This window comes from Schistocerca serialis, chromosome 4 (assembly GCF_023864345.2).
Source record: "Schistocerca serialis cubense isolate TAMUIC-IGC-003099 chromosome 4, iqSchSeri2.2, whole genome shotgun sequence".
NCBI classification, from domain to species: Eukaryota; Metazoa; Arthropoda; class Insecta; order Orthoptera; family Acrididae; genus Schistocerca; species Schistocerca serialis.
This window is the reverse complement of record NC_064641.1, coordinates 535997068-536014735: the sequence shown is the minus strand read 5'-3', so window position 1 is coordinate 536014735 and position 17668 is coordinate 535997068. Positions and strand designations below refer to the sequence as shown.

Here is a 17668-nt window from a genome sequence, read left to right as displayed (position 1 = left end):
CATCAAGTATAACACTTACAAACTATCTAAGTGTTGACAAATCATCAAATGCCATTTTAGAAACAAATCATTTATTAAGCATCACACAGTGTGGCAATATGATACGAAACACCATTTGCACATTTCAATACATAGCCAGAGATCATCACAACTACACCAAAAATGAACCAAAGAATTTATAAGACATGTGGCAGACAACCTTCAAAGAATATGAACGATACATACGTATACATATATATAACAACAATGAAACATTAATACTTTCACACTCTCCCATAATGTCTTATATATATGATGAAGCAGATGTTACACCAACAAGTTCCTTCATCATTTGTAACATTGTGAGTGGTACCCCTCTTGTCAGAATGTCTGCTGCCTGTCCATCAGTTGGTATGTAATTCACTTCAATCTTCCTCTCTCTAACCAGTTGACAAATGTAATTATACCTTGTCTCTATGTGTTTTGATTGTTCATAAAACTTTGATCCATTAATAAATTTGATAGCACTTTGGTTACCAATTTGTAAAACAGGAACTGGTGACTCATCAACAGCTCCAATTTTTTTCAGAAGTCAGTATAACCATGCAAGTGATTTGTAAGTTTCACTTGTAGCCACATATTCTGCCTCCATTGAAGAAAGAGCAACACACTGGTGTAATTCACTTTTCCACACAACTGGCCTCCCATGGAACATGAGCAGGATGCCACTTGTTGATCGTCTAGTGCCTCTGTCTCTACCATGGTCAGCATTACTATAGCCTTCTATACTGCAGTCTTTATCCTTCGTAAACTTAATGCCATCTGTAATTGTTGATTTAAGATACCTAAATATTCGTCTGAGTAATGCAAAGTGCGCCTGAGTTGGAGAGTCTTGAACTCTTGAGGCAATATTAACAGCATATGATAAATCTGGTCTTGTGCCTTGTGTTAAATACATCAAACTTCCAATTATTTCTCGATACAGTCCAGTATTAATCAAAGGAGGTGACTCACCTGGTGTCCATCCTCGTTCAGTGGGTAAAGACAATGGTTTTGCATCCATCATATCGTATTTCTCCAAAAACCTCTTCACATATGCAGATTTATTTATTTGAATACCGTTGTCAAACTTCTTGATTTGTAAACCCAAGAAGTAATCAACTTTTTCCACACTGATTTGAAAACGTTTACCCAACCGTTCAATGAACTTCACTGTGACATTAGTAGAGCCCATAGCCAATCCATCATAAACATAAAACAATAATACCAGGTTTTCACCATAAAACATGCAAGGATCCGAACTGCTCTTCTGTAAGTTACACTCAGTAAGGAATCCAACAAGACATTCATACCAGCATTTTGAGGCTTGCTTTAAACCATATAGACTCTTCAGTAACTTACACACCCCTCCTGTACCATCATCAAATCCCTCTGGTTGACTCATGTAGATTTCTTCCTCCAAAATACCATTGAGAAATGCTGTCCTCACATCAAATTGCCTTATACACCAATCATGTTGAATTGCAACACTCAAAAGACATCCCATTGTCTCAAATCTTCCAACAGGGCTAAACGTGTCAAAATAATCTACTCCTAACTGTTGAGTGTATCCTCTTGCCACCAGTCGAGCCTTATATCAAACAACATCATTATTTGCATTTAATTTTGTAACAAAGACCCATCGATTTCCAATCACATTGTTTGGTTTGATTTCGTAAACAAATTCCCATGTTCCATTTTTCTTTAGAGCATCCATCTCTTCCTCCATTGCTTTCTTCCAATCTTCAGAATTCTCTGACTGCAATGCTTCTTTATAGCTTCTTGGTGTCCCACAAAGAAACATCATTCTTGGTGGATGAACTGAATCTTCACAATAACAAGATGGTCACCGTTCACTTAAATTTTGTCTTCCTCTTTCTTCATTTCTTGCTTCTGAGTTACTTCCAATTTCTCCCTCACTGTCATATGACTGGTTGTTAACACTTTCATCACTTATAGCAACGTCTTGGCTCATGCAATCCTCTTCTAAATCAACACCTTCATTCTCAGTCTCCAAAATATCTCCATTCTTATCTACAGCTGATATTTCAACAGACCTTTTGGACTTTTGAGTACCAATAAGAGGTTTCGGTAATGGCTTGCAATTAAACTTTATATTTCTGCAAACACACATGCACTTTTTTTTAGGAAAATAAACATGGTATCCACAATCATCATAACCAACCACATATCCTTTTGACGATTTTGCATCAGACTTCTTCCATTTCAGTGTAGGAATCAAAGCATAACATTCAGTTCTAAATATCACCAAATTATCAAAATAACCTTCTTTCTTCTAAAATATTTAAATTGGAGTTTTTACCTTTAATTTTTGTGGGACCCATCCGATTCAAAGTGTACGTTTCAGCCAGAGCAGCTGCACCCCACAATGATTTTGGCAGATGTTCAGCAGAGCAAAGCCAAGAACATGCCATCTCACACAGGATTCTATTTTCCCATTCAGCAATTCTATTCTGTTGAGGCATATATGGTGCTGTGATTGAATGTTTCAGTCCAACTCAGCCAGCAACTTTTTGCACATCTTTATTATAGAACTCCTTCCCACCATCTGTACCTAATTCTTTCACAGTAACATCAGCCTGAGTCTTTATCATTTTAATGAACAGTGTTAACTTTTCTTTAATTTAATCTTTGTGTTTCAAAAGGTTTGTTACTCTAAAACTGGAAAAATCATCCTTAAAACAGCAAAGTATCGATGACCCTGCAAATCATTTTCTTCCATCAGACCGCAAACATCTGCACACAGTAACTCTCCAGGTTTAGAGTGATGTTTACCATAGACACACCCTGCCCAAAAACTGTTGTCTCTACACCATGATCCTTCAAAAATTGGTGCAAATAGCGTTTATTTTGATGACCCATTTTTTCATGCCAGCTCTGTAAAGTGTCATTAGTTTCAGTAACAACACAAGACTTTTCTTGACGAACAACCTTCACAGTCAAATGATAAAGCACATTTTTCACAGCAGGATGTGGCAATAGCAATTGAAATATTATTTTTGAAAAATACCTATGATTTGCCATCATTTTCGATTATTTGTTTTATTCCCTTCTGTGCAGCTTTCTCAACAGAAAACAAGTTACAGGATCCATCAGGGCAAAACCAAACATCTTCAAAATATCGTTCTGTCCATGTCTGTCCATTGAACACCTGTACATCAATTCAGCCTGTACCAAATGCTTCAGTATGTACACCATTCTTGACACTGTCCATCTTCCTTGGATTTTCAAATTGGTCATACGTAGTGTACCAATCACACCAATTTGTTATGTGATGTGTTGCACCACTGTCAATGTACCACCCATCACAGTCCAGTGTATTCACACCTACTGAAAAACTGGATACTGTTTCCACCGATTCTGAAGTATCAGTGTAGCTGCAGCTTCATGAATTATCCGCTGGTGTTACATTAGTTAACAACATAGCACAATCTTCTCTTTTGTCTACACTACTACATTCACTTGATCGATGGCCCTTTTTCTTACATTCAAAACAAACCAACCCTGTCTTACATTGTTTTCATAAGTGACCTTCTTTAACACACGAAAAGCATTTTCTGTCTTCATTCCTTTTATAATGAGGCGACGCGATCTGTTATTCTTAGTTCATAATTCAAACACCGTTTTTGTAATTTATTCCATGTCTTTTCTTAAGCAGGTAGATCATGCCACATAATATAAATATAATCGAATTCTTCTGGCAAAGTTTGCAAAAATCGTACACAAAGGTCACCATCTGTAACGTTCCCTGGCAAACTCATGTTATTAAAGAACAAGAGTTTATTTGTACCATATATGCCGCTCTGGGCAAGTTGTATATATCGTAATTATTGAACAAAAATATTACTGAATGTGGTGTAAAAGACATTTGTTATTCTCTTTATATTTTTTGTTGTAATATTTCTCTGTATTTAGGATAGGAATTTTTCTGTGTTTATTATGTGATTGTAAAATGTGTCAGTATTTGCGATAGCAGAGATATAAAATGTTGCCAGAAGAGAATAATATCGTCAATTTCCAAAGAAATGTTAATAGTCAGCAATACTATTTAAGCACAATGCATTATGTATTCTTTGGTCTTCTCTGTTCAGAAGTCATTGCGGTAGGACACTGTGAAAGAGTTTTTTACGAATGTGTAGACTTCTTTTGTCTCTGTCTGGACTTAGCCGCCATTAACACGATGCGTTACGAATTAATGTGAGTTGCATTGTTGTTTGATCTAAATATATTAGAGTTTATCAAAAGTGTGAATTATTTATGTAAATTAGCTTGCCCACGTCATCTATAAAATTTCTTTAAGAATTTTTCAGCATTTTTTAGCGGTGTTGCTGTGCTGGGCTGTGCCGCGACCAACAATAGCAGCGGCGGCATATTTAAAAAAAATTATCAAACCCGTAAATCGGGAACAGATGCATAAAAATCAATAGTGAATTAAGAAATTGTTCTTCTTTTTCAGAGATCCTGTGGCTGATAAAATTTGAATTAATTATACATTTGTGCATTCGTAGGCGGATAGTTAATGTTAGTTAACATTGAAATTTAAACAGTTTGGTTCTTTCAAAATATCTTAAATGTGTAATGAAGTAGGTTTGATCAGTGATAAATGTCGGCTTGGCAATAATTAAAACATTTTCTGCTAATAGAGGTAATCTTGTGTTCTATGGCTAGTGCCGGGATAAAATTCAGTAAAAATATTTAACAAAAAACCCACTGCATCTGGAAAGTGTATGCCAAGGCCGAATGATTTAAAGGACTCAATTCTCAACCTAATATTCTTAACCAGTTCATATGAGTTCACGTAAATATTATTTTTTCTTTAAATGTACGTAATTCTTAAGAAAGTAAAAAATTTTTATTACCAAACGAAAATAAGAGAGTGGTTCTACAACAAAGTTCGCACGAAAGAAAATTAACTTAAAAGCAAAAGATAAAATTTATTATTCTTCTTTAACGAAATTTCAAATTAATTCCATTCATTTCGACGATTTCGTTAAATTGGCGCCCAACGTGGGGCTCGAATATGCAGTGGCCACTAAATACCCGTGAGATAACTAGGGAATTAATATAGTCGAACTTTGTTGCAGAACATTTAATAATTTTTCTATGTATTGTATGTATTGCATAACCAATATTGTGTGGTAATACCTGTGTATGATTTTTTGCATGAGAACACTATGTACCCAGAGGCAAGCTGAAGAAGAGAGCTCAATATTTCGAAAAATTAATTACCTACCACAATATCAGGGGGCAGCTGCACCCAAGATAGATCACCAAAAGGTAAAGCTACAGTGTAGTTGTCCTGTGGGTAGTAAAGTAGCCTCAGTGCAGTGTTCTCGGATCATTAGTGGTGTGCTTGTTGTTAGCACTTTGTTTTAAAATAACCGGACATTTAGGTAGTTAGTCATTGTAGTATATAGTAAGTGTGTATTAGTTAATGTCCATTTCTTGTGTGATTATGTCAGTGAAACCTGAGTGTTAGGATATTTAGTTCAGATTTTATTTCTTTTGTTTACTATGGTTAGATTGCGTAGTCAGAAAGATATCAACATGGATAATGAGCAACAGTCAGTAAGTAGTGATACCGAGTTGGAAAGTGGGACACAAAGTAATGTTAGTGACGTAGTTCAGGAAGTACAATGTGAGAATCTGGGGGCAGAAGGACAAGAAATGTTGCCACTACCACCCAGTGATTCAGTTGATAGCGGAAATACTGTGCCATCCGCAAGCACTGGACACGGACCATAGAGTGGTGTGATGTCAGAAGTGCAATCATTAAGAGTTATGTTCGAGCGCATGCTCAATTTCCAAGCTGAATTTGTACATATGCAAGCAGAGCGTGACCAGAGATTGGTAGCTGAATTTGCATGCAAACAAGCAGAACGCGATAAAGAACGTGATGCTAAACAAGCAGAGCGTGATAAAGAACGTGATGCTAAACAAGCAGAGCGTGACCGACGCCTGCATGAGAGGGACTTGCAGTTGATGCAAACTTTAGAAGTTATGCAAAGTGAGCTTGTTAGTTTGAAACAAAAATATGAAACCATACCCAAAACAGTGCATGAATTAAGCGAAAGAGTAGACAGTATTCAAGTGGCTAACGCCAATATCGTAGAGGAAATTAGTGTCCTGTTGACAGAGTCGAGCAATTGGAAATTGACACAACTCAAGTAATTGAGGACAAAGTGATCGAACAAGTGCACAAAGTAGAAAATGAAGTCATAAAAGAAATAGATCAGAAAGTGCACGCCGCAATTGAGGCCAGAGATGTGGGCTCAAGTGCGGATGTGCAGGATCTAAAAAAGATAGTGCACAAAGACATTCCGCTGTGGCAGCGGAGTGTGGACCGTCGTCTTGCCGAAATGGAGCTTAGCTTGCGGCATGACGAGGCACAGGCGTATGTCACGCCAGCCAGGTCCAACAACGATAGGCATATAAATACTGCAGTAAAAAATTGCGACTGCAAGACAGAACAGGCAACCAATGTAAGCGAAACAAATAATTGTCATTCCAAAGTAGTGATTCAAGAAAGCTTGATTAGGAACCGACAGTTTCAGATCTTTACAACGGAGAAGAAATCTGTTCACCCTGTAGTGTTTATCAAGGGATTTAGAAACATTTTGCCTAGCGTTTGGAGTCATACCCAGAAAATACAGTTCGTTATGTCTTACATACAAGGAGATGCTGCTTTATGGGCAACCAAAGCAGCTGATAGTTGCGATACATATGAGCAATTTGAAAAGGCATTCTTGGCCAAATATTGGTCAACATGTATTCAGAAGAGATTACGGAAGGAGGTATATAATCCAGAGCCGTATTCTCCACGACTAGGCAATTTGCGAAAATATTTCGAGAAGTACATTAATAAGACCCGTTACTGGGACGAACAAATTTCATCCCGGGATTTGATCAGGCTTTTGAAATCACACTTGCCGATACATGTAAAGGAAAAACTTATACACGTGCCTGAAAATGATATGGAACATTTCTTGTCTGTTCTGGACTCAATTGACCTGATTCAGGAGGACGTTAAGGCAGCCTCTGAACAGGCTAGAAGTAACGGAAATGGTTATAGAAATGGTAGAAATAACACGCCTCCACCAAGTAATGGAAACGGCGGAGGTAATAATAGGAGACAAGAGTATGCACAAAACGGAAATAGAGGTAGAGACCGGAACGGCAATAGTCCGCCGGTGAATAATGACCGGAAAAGGAGGTTCGATAACCGGTATGAGACAGGCCCACCAAGCAATAATAGATGGAAAAATGCCAGGGGGCCGAGCAACACTAATACTTATAACGATGCAAACCGAACTTGGCCGCAGAACCAGAGGCCCAGTCCGGACCGGCAAAACAGTGATAGATATGACAATAACCGACCGCCACCACAAAATGCGCCAATTGCGCAACCGTGGCGGCCGACGCAACACAACGTGCACATAGTGGAGGTCAGTGACACAGAGCAGCCACACCCATCCACTAGCAATAATTCAACAAACTAGATGCAGCCGAGATACGCTCTCCATCGTCGGCTGAGGTTTGGAGTGAGAGCAGCCCGACACAGAACAAAACACCGAACAACATCTGTATCCTTAGGTATAATGACGGGGTACAGATGGGAGATGAATTAATAACTGAACCATCCACGTGCATAAAGGAGCACAAAGACAAAGTACAAGCGATAATAGAGATCAAAATTAACAATATTGATGTGCAAGCGGTCGTAGATACAGGTGCTACTGTCAGTGTTATGAGTATGGACTTATTCAAAGTACTGGGGAAGGAAAGGCGTATGCTGACTTTTCCCGTGAATAATTGTAAAGTCACTGGAGCCATAAGTGCACAGCGACAAATAATTAAACTCCAAGTGCTAGTAGAGATGTATATAGGGGATGAAGCCATAGCGTGCTCATTCCTGGTAGTAAAGGGTTTAAAGGTAGCCTGCATTTTGGGGGTAGATTTTTTAAGAGAAAGGGACGCAATAATCGACCTTTCTCGGGGAAAATTAAGCTTGATGAATGCTGGTAGGAGAATAGAATTGTCCATGCTCAGATCTGAAGAGGTACCTGTACCTAATTGTAATACTATTAACATAAAGTGTAGGAATCAGTCGATACTACATTTAGACAATCATTGTCTAGGACAGAATCTCTATTATCCTGACGTACAATGTGATCAATCAAAAGCAAATGTGGACGCACTTGTGAACAAAGTATCACAGTCCGAAAATTTGAACTCTATGCAACAGCAGGATTTGGTACAGTTATTATTTAATTATGCAGATGTATTTTCAGAACGACCAGGAATTGTTAAGGGATATCAGTACAATATCGAGGTGAAGCCTCACAAAACTTACTGTCGAGCCTCATACTCCATTCCTTGGCCCAAGAAGGAAAAAGTTTTTTTACGAACATTTGGAGAGTTAAATAAATTGTTCAGGTTATACATTGCATATAAGCACACAAGATAAGAAAAGCAGGGTGCAACCTTACCAGGTGCGTTCAGAAAAGGAAAGAAAAATATAATCAACATGTGACGAATAACCAAAAATTTAGTGTTGGGGACTTGGTACTCTTACGCAATCATCCTAAGTCCTCGGCATCCTTGAAACAGAATAGCAAGTGGTAATTGGTGTACAATGGACCTTTTAGAGTAGTAAGTGTGCCACATGAGTGTAGCTATCTCTTAGCAGATCCCCACTCAGGGAGAGTACGGGGACTGTATCCGCGTAAGGATGTAAAAGCATTCCTACAGTAAAAGACTAATAGTCATATGTGGACACCATTCGTTTGTAAATAATGAACATTAATGATGTGTGACCTTTAGAGATAATGTACTAGTGTAGAAGTGTTTAGTTGTAAGAATATGATTGACTTTCTCATGTGTATGGATATTTGTGTTATGTACTCTTTTAATTTGTGTTATCTAGAACATGCTCTAAATATTTGCACAGATAATCTGATTAGTGCAATTATTTGTAGTGTTAAGCTGTGACAGAGTTCAATCAAAAAGAACATTTTAGTAATGATTAGTTAGTGTACTACATAATTTTCTATGTGCCCAAATTTGAAATATTTCTTGGCACAATCTTTTCTATTATGTGTATGTATGTATATATGTGTAGTTGTCAGATTGACAGATTCGAACCCAGAATAATATCAATAATATGAGGCCCTGAGAACTTTATTATCTCACCAATGTTATTAGAGAAAATAATGCACCCAGTAGTGACCCGAGGGCACCACAGGAGGCAAACTTGTTGCAAATTTATGTAATGCAAAGTTACGCACAAAGAAGCTTCAATTGAAGCATGTGCAGATTCAAACAGTAAAAAAGAGCTAGCCAGATACAGTCCAAGTCAATTTTTGCCTACAGAGACTACACTGTAGTTACGTAGGACGTTGATAGTAAAGTGTGACATGAGTTCAAAGGAGTTATTGAACAATATGCCTGAATCCGGCTGGAATGCACAAATAAAATCTACTCGAACACGAATATAGATGACTTTTGGGCAAACTAATACCAAATTTTAATATTTTGTTACCATTTACGCAAATATCACACCTTGGTAAAGAGTTACGAATGTGCTATTACAAAAAATAAATTGCACAGCGGACATTGTAAATAAAAATAAAGGAACTTAAACAAAAGTGCAGTATTGTGCGGCAGAGACAGACAGTGACTGTTAAACCTGCAGCAATACGTCACGGAATAGTTGTGTATAAGTGATAAAAAACTGTATCATCGCCGTGTGTGCAAGTGGACAAGGAACTAGCACGACACGAACAGTGAGCCGATAACGGACGGTGGATCAAGTTAGTGTCAAACTTTAACTCTTTGTGTGTCAAGGGACGCTAGGAAAGCGCATTGACTACAGAGATACATTTTGTTCAAAGGTGAAAACTTGCGTGTGACTAATGACAAGTCATGACATGGTGAAAAATATTGTATGCCCATAAAACGTGTTACTGTGACAACGAAACATTGTGCAAACCAGACTAGTGAAGGCCTACTGAGTAATAACTGCCACTAACTGTGTGCGTTCTTTCCCACAGCAGGAAAAATGCCTATAAGGATAGTACACTGTTTCTGAACTTGTTGCATGTTTCCTGGAGCACTGCAAGAAGACGTCGCACGGGCGAGCGGATATCCAACGCGCATCCGGCTACATCAGCTATGCAGCGACCGCAGCAGCCCGTAGCAGACCAGACAGACAGCCACGCCCCTCCGCGCCGTAGCTGTCAACGCCGGGGGCGGTGACCTACACGGAGTCAGCACGCCGCGCCGAGCGCCGCTCAACAATCACTCCGCACCGCTCACCAAATGCAGCATTATTGATTTTTTTTATGTACACATAAACTGAATAACATGTCAATGACTTCATTTCGATAAACATTGAACATTTACTATGTATGTCCGTAAGTGATATATCCTAGGACAAGTGACCTTGTAGTGTATCACAAGAATAATAGTGTCACACACAAAAACTTCCGTTGAACTGTATGTGACTGTGATATTGTGTAATTGTGTAACCGTTTGTGACGAACTGCTAATTTAATTCAAATGAATAACGGCTAAAGAGACAATATTGACCATGAACCAACTGGGATGGCTGGGCTCCGGCACAGTTTTGCCCAGGTTTCCTGTTTGCCTACGCCCAAATGGGGGAGCCATGAACTTATATAACCCTGGGACTAAATAAAACAGCCATTCCGTAAAATATACAAGTGTAAAGAACGTTACTGGCACCATTGTGTCAAAGTCTAAAAACTCTTTGCCAAATGCTGCCAGGGGGCAATGTAACGTTCCCTGGCAAATTCACGTTATTAAAGAACAAGAGTTTATTTGTACCATATACGCCGCTCTGGGCAAGTTGTATATATCGTAATTATTGAACAAAAATATTACTGAATGTGGTGTAAAAGACATTTGTTATTCTCTTTATATTTTTTGTTGTAATATTTCTCTGTATTTAGGATAGGAATTTTTCTGTGTTTATTATGTGATTGTAAAATGTGTCAGTATTTGCGATAGCAGAGATATAAAATGTTGCCAGAAGAGAATAATATCGTCAATTTCCAAAGAAATGTTAATAGTCAGCAATACTATTTAAGCACAATGCATTATGTATTCTTTGGTCTTCTCTGTTCAGAAGTCATTGCGGTAGGACACTGTGAAAGAGTTTTTTACGAATGTGTAGACTTCTTTTGTCTCTGTCTGGACTTAGCCGCCATTAGACGATGCGTTACGAATTAATGTGAGTTGTATTGTTGTTTGATCTAAATATATTAGAGTTTATCAAAAGTGTGAATTATTTATGTAAATTAGCTTGTCCACGTCATCTATAAAATTTCTTTAAGAATTTTTCAGCATTTTTTAGTGGTGTTGCTGTGCTGGGCTGTGCCGCGACCAACAATAGCAGCGGCGGCATATTTAAAAAAAATTATCAAACCCGTAAATCGGGAACAGATGCATAAAAATCAATAGTGAATTAAGAAATTGTTCTTCTTTTTCAGAGATCCTGTGGCTGATAAAATTTGAATTAATTATACATTTGTGCATTCGTAGGCAGATAGTTAATGTTAGTTAACATTGAAATTTAAACAGTTTGGTTCTTTCAAAATATCTTAAATGTGTAATGAAGTAGGTTTGATCAGTGATAAATGTCGGCTTGGCAATAATTAAAACATTTTCTGCTAATAGAGGTAATCTTGTGTTCTATGGCTAGTGCCGGGATAAAATTCAGTAAAAATATTTAACAAAAAACCCACTGCATCTGGAAAGTGTATGCCAAGGCCGAATGATTTAAAGGACTCAATTCTCAACCTAATATTCTTAACCAGTTCATATGAGTTCACGTAAATATTATTTTTTCTTTAAATGTATGTAATTCTTAAGAAAGTAAAAAATTTTTATTACCAAACGAAAATAAGAGAGTGGTTCTACAACAAAGTTCGCACGAAAGAAAATTAACTTAAAAGCAAAAGATAAAATTTATTATTCTTCTTTAACGAAATTTCAAATCAATTCCATTCATTTCGACGATTTCGTTAAACATCGTCAATCGGCTTGCTCAACAACGAAAGCTCAGTCTGTACATCATCAAATTTGGCTAGATGACCTTGTATACCTCCAGATGCCTCCCACACAATTTTGTGTGATTTAAGTCTAAGCAGATCATTGTTTTCAGCTGAGTGCACAAACCTCTTTAGCAGTCTTGGATTCCCCAACACGAAGTAAAGGCTTTGTGTCAAGTGACAGAATTAGTCTTTTCCTTGCCTTTGCATTAGCCTTTCCCCATGTTGCAAGTTCAGTTTTGTAACTCTGTCCGCTTCCTTCTGGCCTAATCAGTTCAGCACTTACGATATCAAAGATTTCGTCACACTCTAAAATAGTTTTCATAATAATTCTACAGCTCCCCCAGTTTTCTGTGCTGGTGTGTTTATCAAGTTGTTGTCTTTCATCGGCCATTGTCTTGTCTTTGCACTTCTGTATCGTCGAGTAATTCTTTTCCGAAATCGGCACAACTGTCGCACTTCACACAAACTTCATCAACCGCGTTCTGCTACCATGTTGAAAAATCATCAAATGCCGTTTTTAAGGCATGGAAACACAGGTTTAACAGCTTCACAGCAAGCACTTTATCATATATCTGGAAGCTTCTTAACTGCAACCCCTAACAGCTACGTTTTTCAGAAAGATTGTAAACTGTAGGTAGATATCAAGTAAAACACTTATAAACTTTGTAAGTGTTGACAAATCATCAAATGCAGTTTCTAAACGAATCTTTTATTAAGCATCACACAGTATGGCAACATGATACGAAACACCAATCCCACGTTTCAAAACATAGCCAGAGATAATCACAATTACACCAAAAATGAACCAAAGAATTTATGAGACATGTGACAGACAACCTTCAAAGAATATGAACGATATATATATAACAACAATTAAACACTAATACTTTCACACTAAGGTCCCAAAAAAAGTCACACATGAAAGAACTGTTGCAAAAGTGTGTAACTCAAACAGATTGAGAGAGTGGTTCATGCACTGTACAAACAATGCCTTAGGATTAAGTTAACAAACCCTTACTTGAATTTCTCAATGTACTGCAGCCACTGTAAGAGCCTTGTTGTGTCCTTGTCCTTACCTCATTGTTATATCCAGATCATCCTGTTCAATAACTTTTAAAATATCTTCAATTTTGCTAATGGCTCTTGTGCCAGTTTGCTGAACATAATCTAGAAAAAATTCCTTTACAGCAACTTTGGTTACGTTTAACCACTGTATTTGAGGTATCACTCTGGTTTTCTCCTGAGTTGTTATTCCTCGATTTTTGTACTGACTGTAGTAATACATTATACAGTACTCACACCACCCTCCTTCAGCTGCACATCACAGTATCCCCAAATGGTTACCAAGACGTGATTTGAAAACACAACCTTCAATGTATGCAAGTCATGTTCTGGACAGATGTCGTTAGAGCACACCTGCAACCACTTTACACTGCCCCCTTTCCAGTGTTAGAAAGAGACCCTCACACAGTGTAGCTCTTAATTAACTCCAAACAAAACAGGGTTTCTATTACATGAGTAAAACCAGCGTATGACAGTGCACAACAGCCCCCTCTCTGTCGGCTGGCACCTCCTTCTAGACCTTTCTCTGCTGAACTGCCCTCAACTCCACTGTCTCCATCTGCACCCCACCATCATTGCCAATGTTGTCTGCCGCGACAGTCACTCACATGTCGTCAGTCCCTTCTCCTTTCAGTAAGTGCTCTCACTGATACCAGTGTCAGTCCTCACAAGAGTGGGCAGGACAGTTCAGCACAATTTCCCTTTTCATACTAGGAGCTCCACTCTACAAGAGAGCAGGGCTGTGTGGTGAAACAAGCAGTCGAACATGTAATCGACAGCGTGGGCCATCTTTGTGCCTACATGGCGGACGATCAGGTAGCATCTCTGGTTATATTTAACAATTTTGTTTGAGTTATCTTTCTGGTTCTCTCCTGAGATTTTGTTCCTTGATTTTTGTTCTGATTTGAGTAATAGAATGTGTAGTACTGACACTGCTTTTATTAAATTGTGAATCATAGTAGCCACAAATGTAATGAATGATTTCACTGATTTGACCTATGTGTGAGGTGTCTGGTGTGCTGTAAAAGCTGATGCAAAACTTACAATTTTTTATGAGGTTTAAATTTTATTCCTTAACAATTCCACTCAGAAGTAAGATAAAATCATTTTTTGTAGTGGGGTAAAATAATTTGTAAAGATTTTGCCTGACTGTGGATGAGTGGACTTTGAGCTTGACCAACTGTTCTTTTCGTACCGCATGATATTTAGATGAATGTTTAATCAACTGCCGTAAATTTCCTTTATTTTCTGCTGGTGTATGCTCTCTGTAGCCTCAGAACACAACAGAATATTTTGTTCAGCCAAAAACGTCAAGCAGTTTTTTAAAGTACTGCAGCACTTCCTTTTTAATGTCTGGGCAACGTGATCAACTGTTGTATTGACTGTGTCATCCGAAGAAACAGTTTCTCATATGCTCTGATTCTCTTAGTGCCATCCCTTCGTTGCAGCACTTGTACCCAGCAGAAAAATGGTCCTACAGTGGCAGGGGAAGGAGATGTCATCATTCTGATGAGTTTGTGTGTACACACACACACACACACACACACACACACACACATATATATATATATATATATATATATATATATATATATATATATATATATATAATACACACTCTTATTGTAACTGCTTTGGAAGCTTGGTTGAAAGTTTACAACCACGAAACATCAGAAAGGTATCACGTTTGTTTTGAAAAATGGAAACCTTTATGAACAAGTCTAACTGGCTTTGACAGTGATAATGATGATGGCGATATGGTAATAAGGGCACACACAAGCAAGGTCTTTAGTGCTCCTACTAAAATATAATGAGATGAGTATGAATAAAGATCACAAAATTATTAAAATGGGAACTGCAAATAAAAACATTAGGAACGTCCTACAAACTTACACAACACACACACAGATATATATATATATATATATATATATATATATATATATATATATATATATAAAGGAACTGGTATCAGGATGATTATTGAAATACAGAGATATGTAAACAGGCAGAATATGGCGCTGTGATAGGCAACGCCTATACAAGATAACAAGTGTCTGGTGCAGTTTTTAGATCGGTTACTGCTGCTACAATGACAGATTATCAAGATTTAAGCGAGTATGAACATGGTGTTTTCGCCGACGTACGAGCGATGGGACACACAATTCTCGAGGTAGCGATGAAGTGGGGACTTTCCCATACGACCATTTCACTAGTATTCCTTGAATATCAGGAACCCGGTAAAATATCAGATCTCCGACTCGCTATGGCCGGAAAAAGATCCTGCAGGAATGGGACCAAAGACGAGTAAAGAAAATAGTTCAACGTGACAGAAGTGCAACCCTTCCGCAAACTGCTGTAGATTTCAATGCTGGGACATCAACAAGTGTCATCGTTCGACCCATTCAACGAAACATCATTGATATTGGCCATCGAAGCTGAAGGTCCACTCGTGTACCCTTGATGACTGCACGACACTATGCTACACGCCTCGTCTGGGTCTGTCAACATCAACATTGGTCTGTTGATGACTGGAAACGTGTTGCGTGGTCGGACGAGTCTCGTTTCAAATTGTATCAAGAAGCTGAACATGTACGGGTAAGGAGATAACCTCTTAAATCCTTGCATGTCAGCAGGGGACTGTTCAAGCTGTTGCAGGTACTGTAATGGTGTGGAGCATGTGCCGTTGGAGCGATATGGGACGCTTGAGACGTCTAGATACAACTATGATGGGTGACACATGCGTAAGGATCCTGTCTGATTACCTGCATCTATTCATGTCCACTGTGCATTCCGACGGACTTGGACAATTACAGTAGGACAATGTGACACTCTACACGTCCAGAATTGCTACAGCGTGGTTCCAGGAACACTCTTCTGAGTTTAATCACTTCCACTGCCCATCAAACTCCCCCAACATGAAAATTATTGAACGTATCTGGGATGGCTTGCAATGGGCTGTTCAGAAGAAATCTCGATCCCTTTGTACTCTTACGAATTTGTGGACAGCCTGCATTACTTCAGGTATGTCAAGTCCATGCCATGTTGTGTTGTGGCACTTCTGCATGCTTGCAGGGGCCCTACATGATATTAGGCAGGTGTACCAGTTTCTTTGGCTCTTCATTATATATTCACATTCTAATCTTATTGCTATGCTATGCAGATTTTTAGAATGTTCTTAAAGTTTCTATTTGCAGACCCCATTTTCATAAATGCGACCTTAATTCACACTCATCTGATTACATTTTAGTACAAGCACTAAAGACGTTGCTGTCATGCCCCCCCCCCCATCACCACATCGTCCTCATCATCTTCATCATCATCATTGTATTACACATTTAGAATTGTTCATAAAGTTTTCCATTTTTCAAAACAAGCTTCATGTGTTTCTGAGGTTTTGTGGTCGTAAACTTTCTGCCAACCTTGACAAGCAATTACAATTGAGATGTCTTGTTCAAACTTGCATCTTTGCTAAATAGATTACAGCAAAAACACTGCAAACTTTGGTTTTAAGTTGAGTGTGCCATCCAGCTTCTCAGAATTTTCTCACTATTTGGTTGACTGATATAGAACCAACTAGATGACAGTCTTTCATGTTATCCTTTTTGGCTAGTGTTAATAGAAACAAATGGTCCATCTTTGTTCTGAAATACGAAGCTTCCCATTTTAAATAAGTCAAGTGGTATATTTTCTGTAACAGGGAATTCCCGCCGACTGATGTGAGGAGACAAGACATTACTACTATTTTCAGTGGTTTCTTCTTCGTTTGCTCACTGTTCATCTTATGCACAGTTTCCCAATCTATTTTCATTTATGTTACAGTTATGTAGAAGATTTTGAACATTTCGTTTGAGCTGTTCAGATTATTTGTGAATATCTTCCCTAACTGGTTCTCCATTTTGGTTACTTCTGTCAGTTTGTTTACTCACTAAAAACTCACTCTCAGATTGAGATAATTTTCCACTGTCATCTTCCTTGTTGTTTGGGACTGGCACTTTTTGAACAGTTGATGCTGGCATAGAAGGATTATCAAATTTCGGTACTGAATTGGCCAGCAATTAGTCTTTCAAAACTTTTGTGCTCTGATATTTTATTTTACGTGCTCCACTGAGACCATGTTATTTTATATTTTTGTATATATTTTAAATTATATTTATGCAAAAAGAAGTAAATTTTGTTAAATACTTTTTATGTTACTCAATGAGAACAACTGCTCTTTGATGGAAACATAATAATTATAAAAAAAAGTTAATTCCTTAAGTACAAGCATCATTTACTTACCGGTACTTAATGACACTGAAATTATTGCATGCAAAATACAGAAAATAAAACTTAGTATGTATCCAATGTTTCAGAATTATAACACAAAATGTTTTGTTGCATTAAAGTACTTTACTTCACTAAACATTTTGTGCACACGATTTTAGTACTAATTTGACACACACTTACCTTGCAAGTAGCATGCCATGTTGAATGCTAGTTAATGTTTG

The 17668-nt window shown here is 37.9% G+C and overlaps 1 protein-coding gene across 1 annotated transcript; it reads right to left on the bottom strand.

Moving 5' to 3' along the window:
- Nucleotides 1-571: 571 nt before the first annotated feature.
- LOC126474593 (uncharacterized) lies at nucleotides 572-1213 on the bottom strand. The gene has a single exon (XM_050102068.1). It carries the CDS (start codon nucleotides 1211-1213, stop codon nucleotides 572-574), a length of 642 nt encoding a protein of 213 aa, XP_049958025.1.
- Between the last annotated feature and the right edge of the window lie 16455 nt (nucleotides 1214-17668).